The sequence below is a fragment of the Temnothorax longispinosus genome, chromosome 6 (genome assembly GCF_030848805.1).
Source record: "Temnothorax longispinosus isolate EJ_2023e chromosome 6, Tlon_JGU_v1, whole genome shotgun sequence".
Lineage (NCBI taxonomy): Eukaryota > Metazoa > Arthropoda > Insecta > Hymenoptera > Formicidae > Temnothorax > Temnothorax longispinosus.
Genome location: NC_092363.1, coordinates 15,048,076 through 15,061,094, shown reverse-complemented (window position 1 = coordinate 15,061,094; position 13,019 = coordinate 15,048,076). Strand labels below are relative to the sequence as shown.

General features: G+C 32.5%; 1 protein-coding gene and 2 long non-coding RNA genes across 11 annotated transcripts; 1 reads left to right on the top strand and 2 right to left on the bottom strand.

Annotated features, from left to right (window-relative positions):
* Positions 1-122: 122 nt before the first annotated feature.
* Positions 123-3,596, bottom strand: Mulk (acylglycerol kinase-like protein Mulk). The gene is made up of 8 exons (XM_071780470.1): positions 3,308-3,596; positions 2,978-3,097; positions 2,510-2,900; positions 2,322-2,437; positions 2,049-2,239; positions 1,631-1,768; positions 1,367-1,485; positions 123-551 (listed from the first exon to the last, which is right to left on the bottom strand). The coding sequence occupies exons 1-8, from the start codon at positions 3,415-3,417 to the stop codon at positions 438-440; spliced, it is 1,299 nt and encodes a 432-aa protein (XP_071636571.1). The 5' UTR covers positions 3,418-3,596; the 3' UTR covers positions 123-437.
* Positions 3,597-5,843: 2,247 nt separating this feature from the next.
* Positions 5,844-11,679, top strand: LOC139814300 (uncharacterized). Of its 9 annotated transcripts, none has more exons than XR_011732412.1 (6): positions 5,874-6,025; positions 6,114-6,236; positions 6,579-6,753; positions 6,846-6,954; positions 9,041-11,253; positions 11,478-11,679. It is a non-coding gene; the product is annotated as an uncharacterized lncRNA (long non-coding RNA). The 9 variants fall into 9 exon arrangements; XR_011732416.1 differs by having other exon boundaries at positions 6,114-6,369; XR_011732413.1 differs by having other exon boundaries at positions 6,114-6,406.
* Positions 11,668-13,005, bottom strand: LOC139814301 (uncharacterized). The gene is made up of 2 exons (XR_011732421.1): positions 12,272-13,005; positions 11,668-12,204 (listed from the first exon to the last, which is right to left on the bottom strand). It is a non-coding gene; the product is annotated as an uncharacterized lncRNA (long non-coding RNA).
* Between the last annotated feature and the right edge of the window lie 14 nt (positions 13,006-13,019).

The window sequence follows — 13,019 nt, the reverse complement described above, 5'->3', positions numbered from 1 at the left end:
GCGTTTGATGAAGAAGGAAAGACTGGTTTATAAAATGATAAGAGTTTATGTGCTGATTTACAAAACGAAGTATTTGAGAGGAGATGTTAAAGTTTACTCGCAATAACCTTACGTACCTTGCGTAGTTTTCAAGATTAACATTTAAGACAATTTAATTAAGTTGTAATATAAACATGATCTGACACAAATTTTTAGTATAATTAGAAATTACATTAACGCATGAATGTATAAAAGTTAACGATCGTTATAGTTGAAATATTTTTTGTACCCGACAATAAATTATTTTTTTTATAAAAAAAAAGTCATTTCTTTACATAACATTTAGTTCAACAATGTCTGTTTTTTTCTCATTCCTTTTCTACTGTGGTATGAGCATTAAAATGCCGCTTTTGATAGTTTTGAAAATAGTTTTAAATTGTTTCTAATTGTAAATGTTATTAGCTATTTAACCCGGGATAGAAAATTGTTACAGACTGTGGAAGTAATTTCATTTGAATTGGCTTTAGCTCATATTCTTCGTTGTCAATATAAAACATCTGATCTTCATTCGTCTGAAATAAAATCAATTCTATTAAAATCTCTGAAAGTTGATAATTGACTATGAAGTAATTAAACTCTTTAACATATACAGGGTGTTTAAAAAAAAGTCCCACAGTTTAAAAGCAGGTAGTAATCAAAATAAGAAGAAAATGTCCAGTATGGGTTCTAAATCAAATACCTGAGATATGGACCAATCTTTATTGTGCACTATAGGAGAAGTTCTATGTGGTTTCAATTCATTTTCACACATTTTAAATAAAAAAATACATATTCCTACAATGTTTGTACGTCGTCGATATGATAATGACTAACGGTCAAATCTTACTGCACTGCAGAAATAACAACTAATATGAGAAAAGGACAATGTTTATCATTTAAAGACCTTGGTATATTCAATACCCATCGATGACGTACAAACATAGGAATGTTTTTTTTTTTTATTTAAAATGACAATGAATGAAAACCACATAGAACACCTATAGTATACAATAAAAAGATTAGTCCATATCTCAACAGGTATTTGATTTAGAATCCATGTTTACTGGACATCTTCTTAGTGCTGGTCTACAACCTTGCTTTAAAGGGTATTTAAGCTTTAAGGCGTAATAAATTGACCAATCACAATCGAGTATTCTCCTCACATTCCATTGTGATTGGTCAATTTCTTACGGTTTAGAGTTTAAATACTCTTTAAAGCAAGGTTGTAGACTTATTTTGATGAGTACTACCTGTTCTCAAAATATAGAACACTTTTTTTAAACACCCGGTATTTTAAAATATAGTATTTAGAATGTTTTATTAATATTTATGAAGAGAAAAGACTTACTGTTTCAGGATATAATTCAATATATTTTGCATCTAATATTGAATTTATTGGCAATTCATTGTCCCTTTCTCGTTTCCATCCTTTCTCAACAAATGTGGCATAACTAATATTTTCTGGGCCTTAATGTAAAATTGAGTGTTTCGAATTTTAGTTATATTTCTAATATTTAAATAATATAACACACACACATACAAACACACACACACGCACGCACGCACGCACGCACGCACACACACATATAGATTTATGAAATGTGGTTATTACCTAGAGCTATTTTTAATAAAGGCGCTGATTGAACTGATACATTTTCAGTTTTTATGCATAGTTCTGTTGTTGAAATAGGCATCTCATAAAATAAACCGCAATCTTCATTCATTACTTTACTGTAATCGACATGATTGTCTGAAATATATGTTATATCATATAATATAATATCGTACACTTTTATCTGTTAAAATGATATATGTAGATATGTATACATACGCGCGCGCACACATACACAAGAAGCTACTAAAATAATTTTGGTAGGTACTTTTCCTCTTACTTTAATATATAAAATATATTCTTCAAATTTCTTCAAATATTTTATTCATATTTCTATCTTTTTCATTTTATAATTTTGATTTTAGTAACATCTTTATGAATAGTTGATTCAAAATCTTTAATTTAGAATTTTTTTTACCAGAACCAAGTGTTTGTCTTTTTGGTAGAAATGCATGCCACCATCTTCTATTGGAATTCGCAGATTGATTGTAAGACAAATCTTTGGAATAACAATGTGAACATCCTTTGCAAGGATTTGTATACTTCATTACTGCATTGCACTTCCAGTTCAACTTTGATTTGTAACCACTGAACACATAAGCTGCATACCTATTTGCATTCAAATACATAGAACATAAAACACAGTACAAACATAGGGAAAAGTCTTCTTTAAAGAAATTAAGAGATTTACTTGCGTAAGGAACCCCAGTACCAATATTTGTCAATGCACGCGTGCGTATCGCTCCAAGCTCCCCATTCTATGCCTCCAACTGCATAAACTGGCTTTATGGAATTTTCTGGATCGTTCTTAAATTAAAATTTTTACTTCAATGCAATTTGATCTACGCCAAACAAAACGAATGCGATGAAAATACGTACGTTAAGTAATTTGATTTCAATGGTATCTATCAATTTAAGATTATTGTTAATAATTGCCATTGTCGCATCGATCATGTGGTGTATGTCGATTAAATCTTCGTATCTTTGATAAAACATGCTCGCGATTGTATTTGTGCTTCCCAATGGTAAAACACCAATAGGGCATTGTCTGACCAAATGAAGATTGTGCTCGTACTTTCTCATCAAACCAGTTACAACGTCCGACAAGGTACCATCCCCTCCCGCTACAATAATAGCATCGGTAGGTGTTTCCAGATTCATTATTGCGTTACGAGCATGGCTTCCTGATTGTGTGTCGATGACAGTTATCGAGATGCCGGCCAAATGCAATAGAGGCTCGCAGTACTTCTGGAATAATTTTTTAGCTTTTCTGGAGAAGAAGAAACAAGGTAATCAGCAAAAAACAATTTTGGCTTCTCGTGCCAGCATTGAAGTTCTAGCGACAACCTTTTCTTAGCAGCTGAATTTAAAATAACGGTCACATGACGGGGCTTGATGTTCGTAGGGCAAGAGGTGTCTCCGTATCTGGCTACGTCTTCGCAACACTGGCGCATTAATTGCTCCGTACTAGATATGATACAAAAATTCAATGACATAAAAAAAATTATAAATGTATTCGAAGCATCTATTGGTCAAAGCATCATTTTTAAATGATGCATTGTTCACTGTAAAATATTTTTATCGTCACGGGCGAGCATGCGTACAAAACATTGCATGTAAAAATGTGTATTACATAAATTTAAAGACTTTGAGGTTATGTTCCCCATGGTTACTCACTCGTACGCTTGTTTACCGTATGATACTCCGTAGGAGAACGCCGCGGCTCCCACCATGGATTTCTTCCAATTATTTCGTATCGTCTTCAGCAGAGTTAATACCTTGGCCATTGTCAATTAAAATTCTGAAAATCATTTGAGAATTGAAATTTGAAGCTAGCTGCTCTCGCTGTTGTAGAAAGCTTGAATGAAAAAATGCGGCACGTCCATAGTGGAATATTTCCTTCCACCATGGGCCATGGGCACAGTATATACAGTAGCGCAACTCTCCCGATTTCAGCGTGGATGAAAATGAACTGCACATGCGCGTGCGAGGTATGTAATAGCAGAGAGAAACCTGAGAGAGGCCATCCCGGCATTTTTCGTCAATTTTTCTGTGTCACATTTTCCGACGCGCCGCCTGAGAAAGTGCGTATCAACTACGTCGTTTCGCTCGGTAACCGCACATGGTTTGCGTCCGTGCTAATGGTTCGTGTCCGAACTAGCCAGTTAGAGGGGATATGCTGCGGCCGCGGCGCACAGTGGAGCCGTTTGCGCGAATCGCGGAAAAAATTATGTTACTTGTAAAATATGCAATGAATGATCATAGAACCTTTCAATGTTGACTTATAAAAATTGCAAAAGTGTATATTTATTAAAAATTAATGATAGGAACAAGTATTTGATTGAAATTAAATAAAAATTCAATTTACATTTAATTTACGTATAAGAGCAAAGTAATTCTTGCGTCGATCATCGCTTAAGTCTAAATTTTTTTGATGTGGTTTACTTCTTAAACTATAGTTATTAACGGATCGGATGACACGAGCATCATATGCATAACATCTTCATTTGTAAACAGACGGCTACATTTTCTACTATGATTAAGTCGATATCGTTTATAGTCCTTAATTATTTCTTGCCTCTTGAGCTTTTTCCGATAATGTCCCAAACAGGTAACGCTGCATTTTCTGAGGCATTTTCTATAATTTCCTTACCGTGAAGAAGAATTTTATGAACGGTAATTGGCATAAAGTACCAAGAATATTTTTCAATAAATATTTCCGCTGCCTTGTACGCATAAGAACCGAATTTTTCTGAATTTATTTCTTCACCACAATTAATCGTTTGTAATATTGTGGAAAATCTTCTGATCAATTTCTCGTCAACTCCAGTTATTTCTGCTGTGATTTTTGGATCAGCAAAAAATCGTCGAGAAGTATTTCCGTCATTAGATGATCCGGAACCTTGTTTAACGATGTCTACCCTCAGTCCAAGTTTATTATAAAAAGCGTCTTGTATTCTTTTTTTTGTTTCTTCTTTTTTAACGCGTGTTTCTGGCGTTGTTGACCACTTATTCTTGAAAGACAAATTGTAGGCAATATGTAATATACATTCCATGAATTTGATTCGTGCGTGCAAGGGTGACATTCCTAATTTGAGTGCTTCTTTTCTTTGTTAGACCTTTTATTAATTTCTGTTAAGTTGTTCATTTGAGATGGTTTGGAACCGCAAATGAACCACGAAGATGATGAAGGCGTGTGGGTTACAGCTTGAGCTTATACCTTACCGTCTATCATCGTAAATATCATTTGATGATTTATTTTGAATGTGGTTCCGAACTTTTCTATTTCTGTTTCTCGTAATTGAGCAATTTCGTCATCCATACGTTGCTTTTCACTTTTTATTTTTTCAGCAGTTTCTTTTGTGTATTCAAATTGTATTGCTCTGCAATATCTCGTTGAAGAAGGTCGATCATTATTCCAAATAATAATATTTTTATCGTAAAATGAAGTAAGACGTATAAGAAAGGAACGCAACGGATAATTGTTGTTTCGAGTGCATTGTTGCTGCAAAAGTCTTTTATAACAATTGGCACTAACTAGTCACAGATGGTGCCCTTATACGTCTTACTTCATTTTACGATAAAAATATTATTATTTGGAATAATGATCGACCTTCTTCAACGAGATATTGCAGAGCAATACAATTTGAATACACAAAAGAAACTGCTGAAAAAATAAAAAGTGAAAAGCAACGTATGGATGACGAAATTGCTCAATTACGAGAAACAGAAATAGAAAAGTTCGGAACCACATTCAAAATAAATCATCAAATAATATTTACGATGATAGACGGTAAGGTATAAGCTCAAGCTGTAACCCACACGCCTTCATCATCTTCGTGGTTCATTTGCGGTTCCAAACCATCTCAAATGAACAACTTAACAGAAATTAATAAAAGGTCTAACAAAGAAAAGAAGCACTCAAATTAGGAATGTCACCCTTGCACGCACGAATCAAATTCATGGAATGTATATTACCCAGTAAGCAAGGAACATTAAATTAACGTTTAGAAATATTGACTTTATATGCATTTTTTAAACGTTTTTTAATAATATTATACACATATTTGAAAAAATATTATTTTGTAATATGATTTTTCTGAATGTTGTTAAAATATTTTGAAAACGTTACAGAAAATATTTTTCAAATGTTACTCTGACATTTATTTGAGATCAATGCAACAGTTCAAAATTCCTTGTAATTTGGACTCAGAAATAACGTTGGTAGTATATTAATTTTCTGTTGTTATAAGTTATCGTTTTATATTGTGCGCAACGCTCATCGCGACAGCCATGATGTACATGATTATCTTACATACGATGCATGAGTACGTATACACGTGTGTCAATCGAGGAGTGCAGAGTGCTCTTTATTTACAGCATATTTATATATAAGTAATAATTTATATTCTAAAAGTTGTATATTAATGATAAGAATTCAATTAACCATACGTGCTATAATTATTTATTGTGCTATGAATAGTAGCTGGTGATGTAGGATTCATTTTCCAATTTACAAGAGAGATTTACAAAAGAGAGGAAATATCAATTAATTTTTTTACGTTCTATAATAGATTTGTCCTTGGACATTAAAAATATCATCAAGGTTCGTCAATGCTATTATTTCAATGGTACCAAAGTGTAACTTTCTATAAAATAACCTCAAAATTTGACGAAATATGTAAATGACAACGTATAAAGCTGGTACACTATCCATGAAGACGATTTGTTAAAGTATTGTACGGCTTTAATACATCATTGTTTGCATGTACCACTGTAAGAGTAATTTAGTATAAAATTAGTATAAAGTTGATAGATGTAACAAACGATCAGTACAAACAAGACCAAAACTGACTTTTTATTTATTTCTATATTTTTTTCACATATATGTGCTATCACACTCTAAAGTATATGAATATATTTTTGTAAGCGTATTTTATATGTACAGGGCAATGAATATGTCTTAACATATGGGATCAATTGTTGTATCAAATTCAAAAAACCACCATTTGAAAAATTTGACCCTGGCTAAGATAAACTTCAGTGAACAATATATTATAAGGAAAACTCTGTACAAGATACTAGAAATGCTAAAAGATGACCAAGAAGCTTTTACACAAGTCGTAAGTAAAGCTGCTTATTATAATTAAATTATGTATATATTAAATTACAACCTTTTTCTTATCTAAACTATATTGAATTCTTCTTGTTTTAGAGGCTATTAGACAACAATTCCTTGTAATACAGAGAAAGACTTGGAACACTCTATAATGGATTGGCTTAGATTTGCAAACATCCGTAAACAAAGAAAAAAATCTTAAAAGGTAAAAAAGTAACATAATGTATTTATGTCTGTTAAGTTAGCACCCCCCATAAAAAACCGGAATAACACATATGCAGAAATTAAGTGCTCTTTATGCGTTAATTATATGTGCTCTATTCACGATTTTTGTGCTCGAGCGGTTTTGTGGGAAATTGCAATTGAAACTGGGGGTGCTGGCTTAACGTAAGCTAGCACCCCCACTCATTAAAATTACATATAAAATAAAAAACTCATTATGCTAGAATTATGTGCTTTTTATGTGCTTTCAAATGCCTCAAACAAAATTAGTCTATCTGTAATAGTTTAAAAAATATACGCAAAAAAAGATCTATATACTACTGATATAAGAGTAAAGTATCAGTTAAAATACAGAAAACGTAATAATTCTTGTCTTAAAATGTTTCTTGATTAATGTGTTCTCGAAATATGCACAATGAAATTTTCGTGCTTATCCCCTTTGACCGACTTGAACGTGAACACCCCATACGTACAAGAGTAAAGTACCAGTTAAAATACAGGTAGCAAATTGGTTTTGGTCTTAAAATATTCCTCAATTTATGTGCTCCCAAAATATGCACAATGATTTTAAAAGCATAAAAATCACATTAATTTTTTTTGTCAATGTAATTTTTTGATACAAATTTTTTTAATAAACATAATTATATATGTAATATCTAAATATTCTATTACCATATTCTTTTGTACATCATAAAACAAATATATCTTTCAAGTATTAGTCGCGCAATTGTAGCGTGAACTGCACTATCATTCATGTAACATTATCATAAAAAACAATACACAAGAGATTCTATATAAATACAAATTAAAGTTTACTAAAGAGTAACTAATTTTGAAAATTATATTTTGTTTCTGTTATTAGAAAGGGAATGTTAAAAATTAGTTAAACATATGTTTACTTATATGTATTTATTTATTGTTCAGAATCTCAGTGAAAAATTCTCCATAATATTTAGCAACTTTGCAATACTTACTCATAACTCATATTAAATAACTTTAAAAATGTATACAAATACATATATTTAATTTTATAAATATTAATATAATTATATTACTTATATACAAAATTATATTTTACTTGTATACCTCAATTCTTCCTATCTATTCCTGCATGCACTTCTTCCATCTACTCTCTATCAAATATTTGATACTGATAACTATCCCACGTTTTGCTAACAATTTTACATATATAACAATATTTATGTAAAAAATACTACATTTAAAAATTTTTCTGAAATCTTATTAAACAAGTTAATCAATACATTAACCAAAACAAAAATCTTATTCTGTTTATTTTGAAAACACATAAATTGAGGAACATTTTAAGACTAAAACCAATTCGCTATCTATATTTTAACTGGTACTTTACTCTTGTACGTATGGGGTGTTCACGTTTGGGTCGGTCGAAAAGGATGAGCACAGAAATCTCATTGTACATATTTTGAAAGCACATAAATTGAGAAATATTTTAAGACTAAAACCAATTCGCTATCTGTATTTTAACTGGTACTTTACTCTTGTACGTATGGGGTGTTCACGTTCAAGTCGGTCAAAGGGGATAAGCACAAAAATTTCATTGTGCATATTTCGAGAACACATTAATCAAGAAACATTTTAAGACAAGAATTATTTTGCTTTCTGTATTTTAACTGATACTTTACTCTTATATCAGTAGTATATAGATCTTTTTTTTACGTATATCTTTTAAACTATTACAGATAAACTAATTTTGTTTGAGGCATTTGAAAGCACATAAAAAGCACATAATTCTACTATATTGAGTATTTTATTTTATAATATAATTTTAATGAGTAGGGGTGCTAGCTTACGTTAAGCCAGCATCTCTACTTTCAATTGCAATTTCCCACGAAACCGTTCAAGCACAAAAATCGTGAATAGAATAATTAGCACATAAAGAGCATTTAATTTCTACATATGTGTTATTCTGCTTTTTTGTGGAGGAGGAGGGGTGCTAACTTAACAGACATAATATATTTTGATACATAGACTAAATCACTGAAGATGTTACTAATATTTCTGAAGTTGAATGAGAAATTCTTATTTTTCAGCAACTGTTTGGTAAAGATCCGGAAAGATTAATAATCTGTTTAAAAGGAAAGAATAAGAGTTTGGAAAAAAATAGTAAAAGAGTTATATTAAACTAAAGCATCTGTATCGCATTGCCTAAAGAAGAGTTAGAAGGCACCTTAATTTCCCTTATCCGAAGGCTGACTTCAAAAATCCCTTCCTAGGATTCCTTCCTAGGATCAATACTTTCTGAGGTAATTGGCAGAGATAATTTGCAGAAATAATTGGCACACGAAATAAATCTCATAATAAAACCTATATATGTATATGTATATGTATATATTTGTTCATATAAATAAAACTGCTTTTTTATGGTAATTAGTGTAGTGCATTTTATTGAAAATAAATACATACTCCCTGAAATGAAAATAAAATATCAATAATAACTTTAAATAAATGTTAGAATTAATATTACGGTAATCTTAATATAATATTGTAATAAAGTTGATAGTTCGTTTAAATTTTTATCTCAAAAACATTACAGGAATGATAGAAAAACCTTAGCAAAATGTTATTTGCAACGTTATGGCACTCCCATTTCAACATTACTGAAATTTCGGAATCGTGGTCAAAGTATATTCATAATGATGTTCTATACAACATTAAGAACTACATATTTAACAACATTACAAGTTCTAGAATATTGTTGCAATAACATTGTAATAATGATTTTTTGCTTACTGGGTACATATTGCCTACAATTTGTCTTTCAAGAATAAGTGGTCAACAACGCCAGAAACACGCGTTAAAAAAGAAGAAACAAAAAAAAGAATACAAGACGCTTTTTATAATAAACTTGGACTGAGGGTAGACATCGTTAAACAAGGTTCCGGATCATCTAATGACGGAAATACTTCTCGACGATTTTTTGCTGATCCAAAAATCACAGCAGAAATAACTGGAGTTGACGAGAAATTGATCAGAAGATTTTCCACAATATTACAAACGATTAATTGTGGTAAAGAAATAAATTCAGAAAAATTCGGTTCTTATGCGTACAAGGCAGCGGAAATATTTATTGAAAAATATTCTTGGTACTTTATGCCAATTACCGTTCATAAAATTCTTCTTCACGGTAAGGAAATTATAGAAAATGCCTCAGAAAATGCAGCGTTACCTGTTTGGGACATTATCGGAAGAAGCTCAAGAGGCAAGAAATAATTAAGGACTATAAACGATATCGACTTAATCATAGTAGAAAATGTAGCCGTCTGTTTACAAATGAAGATGTTATGCATATGATGCTCGTGTCATCCGATCCGTTAATAACTATAGTTTAAGAAGTAAACCACATCAAAAAAATTTAGACTTAAGCGATGATCGACGCAAGAATTACTTTGCTCTTATACGTAAATTAAATGTAAATTGAATTTTTATTTAATTTCAATCAAATACTTGTTCCTATCATTAATTTTTAATAAATATACACTTTTGCAATTTTTATAAGTCAACATTGAAAGGTTCTATGATCATTCATTGCATATTTTACAAGTAAAGCCCCTTGCACAATGCCAGGCAACAGGCAATAGGAACAGGGAATAGAAATCAGAAATCATGTATAAATGCAGAATAAACAGTGACACAGGCAATAGACACAGAGTTTCCGTCACGTTGGAAATTCTGTGCCTATTGCCTATTGCCAACCAATCATAGCATTTGAATTTTTTAGGTTGTAATTAACGATTTTTTGGTTATTTCCTGTTCCTATTGCCTGTTGCCTGGCATTGTGCAAGGGGCTTAAGGAGATCGAACTTCATAGCGCGCGAGTAGAAAAAGTGGTCCCGATTCGTGGCACCGAATTGAGAGGGAGTCCGCTGAAGGGAATGAATTCTTATCGATGGGCGCCATTTTCAACCTATAGTGCATGTCACATATACTGTAGGATTTTCAGCACTCGTGATCTCGTGAACGCACCCTAACCTTACCCGGCGGCTCCGGTCTCTTACTTCGTGCTCCTTCGTGCTCAGTTTGTTTACCTGTGCATAAGAGTTTACCTGTGCAAATAGAGTCCGTGGTGACTCGACGAAGAACGACGGGATCCGGATACACCAGTTGCAAATGCCGCGCCAGCACCGCCAATCCACCGCCGTCGCTGAAGACGCCTAACGAGCTCTCTATGCTTCTATAGTTCAACAGTCCGTTGTCGATCGGCTGCACCACGTCTTCTTTGGAGTCTTTATTACGTTGACGTAAGGTGAGATGTAAGCACGGTTCGGACAACGAAATACCGCTATCCTCGGCGATCGCCAAGAGTTGCGCGATTGTAAGCTGAAGCGGTAGAGGAGTATTAGGACGAGACGAATGTGTTAGATACTGTTGGTTTGTTGGCTGGGTGTTCTTGTGCATTATTAGACGAGGCTTTGCTCGCTACTGGCGTCAAATTTCCATCAAAATTTAAACGCGTTTTTCTGATTATAGGACCACGAGCTAGCGATCTATTTGATGCTTCTTTAGCCCGCTTGTCTTTCGCTGTGTTTCAATCTGTTCCGAAGAAAATGCAGCACACACCACCATAAAACTAAAACCTGCCAGGAAAAGAAAGTACCAAAAACAAGGTGCAATAATAAATAAAGAAAATGTATATAAAGGGAATAAAAAACAAAAAACATAAATTATAAAATTGTAACTTTATTTTCTTTTTCCATTTGTATAATTGTATAATTTGATGATTGTATAATTTGATGATTATATAATTTGATAATTGTATAATTTGATGATTGTATAATTTCATGATTGTATAATTTGATGATTGTATAATTTGATAATTGTATAATTGTATAAAATAAATTCAGACGTTTGCAATTTACTGTAAATGTACAATTAACAGGATGTGAATTAAACTGAATCCAGCGTTTTTAAAATTTTGCTAATCTCATCAATACTTGTTACTTTTATATGTTTTGAAAAGGGCATAATCTTGTCATCAATATAAATATTAATATGTAAATTTGGGAATACAGCGATTATTTTTCTGACACTGAAATCATTTTCTGCCTTCATAAAACCGAAAAACTTGTCGTTTCCACTTGAAAATCCCCAATTCAAAGAAGGCCGTTCAACTAAATTCAAACTTCTTTGCAAATATTTGAATTTTAATTCATCTGTCTCATGCTCTACTTTATTTGAGCTTTCTTCCATTATACGACTGAAAAAATATTATGCATTATTCACTTTTATTTAATCAAGCTTACTTGTTTACTTTCATTACTTACGTTTTTGTTTTATTGCTTTTGATGTGGATATTTTCCGTTTCCTGCTGTCGGATTACGTTATAACACAATGCACGCAATAAAAGAGACTTCCTTTTAATGCTTTCTCAGTTTATTTGGCTTTATAAATGGCTTGCAAATCGGAATAACAAACATATACAGCGACCAGTGACGCAAGACGCAACATGTACATACAGCTGACCGGGTAAGGTTAGGGTGCGTTCATGAGTACATACAGAAAATCCTACAGTATATGTTGCATGCACTATAGGTTGAAAATGGCGCCCATCGATAAGAATCCATTCCCTTCAGCGGACTCCCTCTCAATTCGGTGCCACAAATCGGGACCACTTTTGTTTCACGGAGTTCGACCTCCTTCTCTCTTACTTCATGCTTGCATCGTGGACATCGGGCTTTAAGGGTCGACAGGAGTAACACTACCGACCTCTGTCGGGTTGCTTAGCTGCGAGTCCGTATTTTATTTATTATAAATTTTTTAAGAGCCAAAATAGAAAATCCGGCTCTGTACCGCCTTGCGGCTGATCTTACTGATTAAAACGAGCATAAGTTTAATGAGATTCGTTAATTAATTTGGCTAAAATTTGGGAAAAACCTTTTCTAAGCAGCTTTTCAGGCTTGCTTAAAGCTGCAAAGCTGCTTAGGAACGGTTTTTCCCAAATTTTAGCCAAATTAATTAACGAATCTCATTAAACTTATGCTCGTTTTAATCAGTAAGATCAGCCGCAAGGCG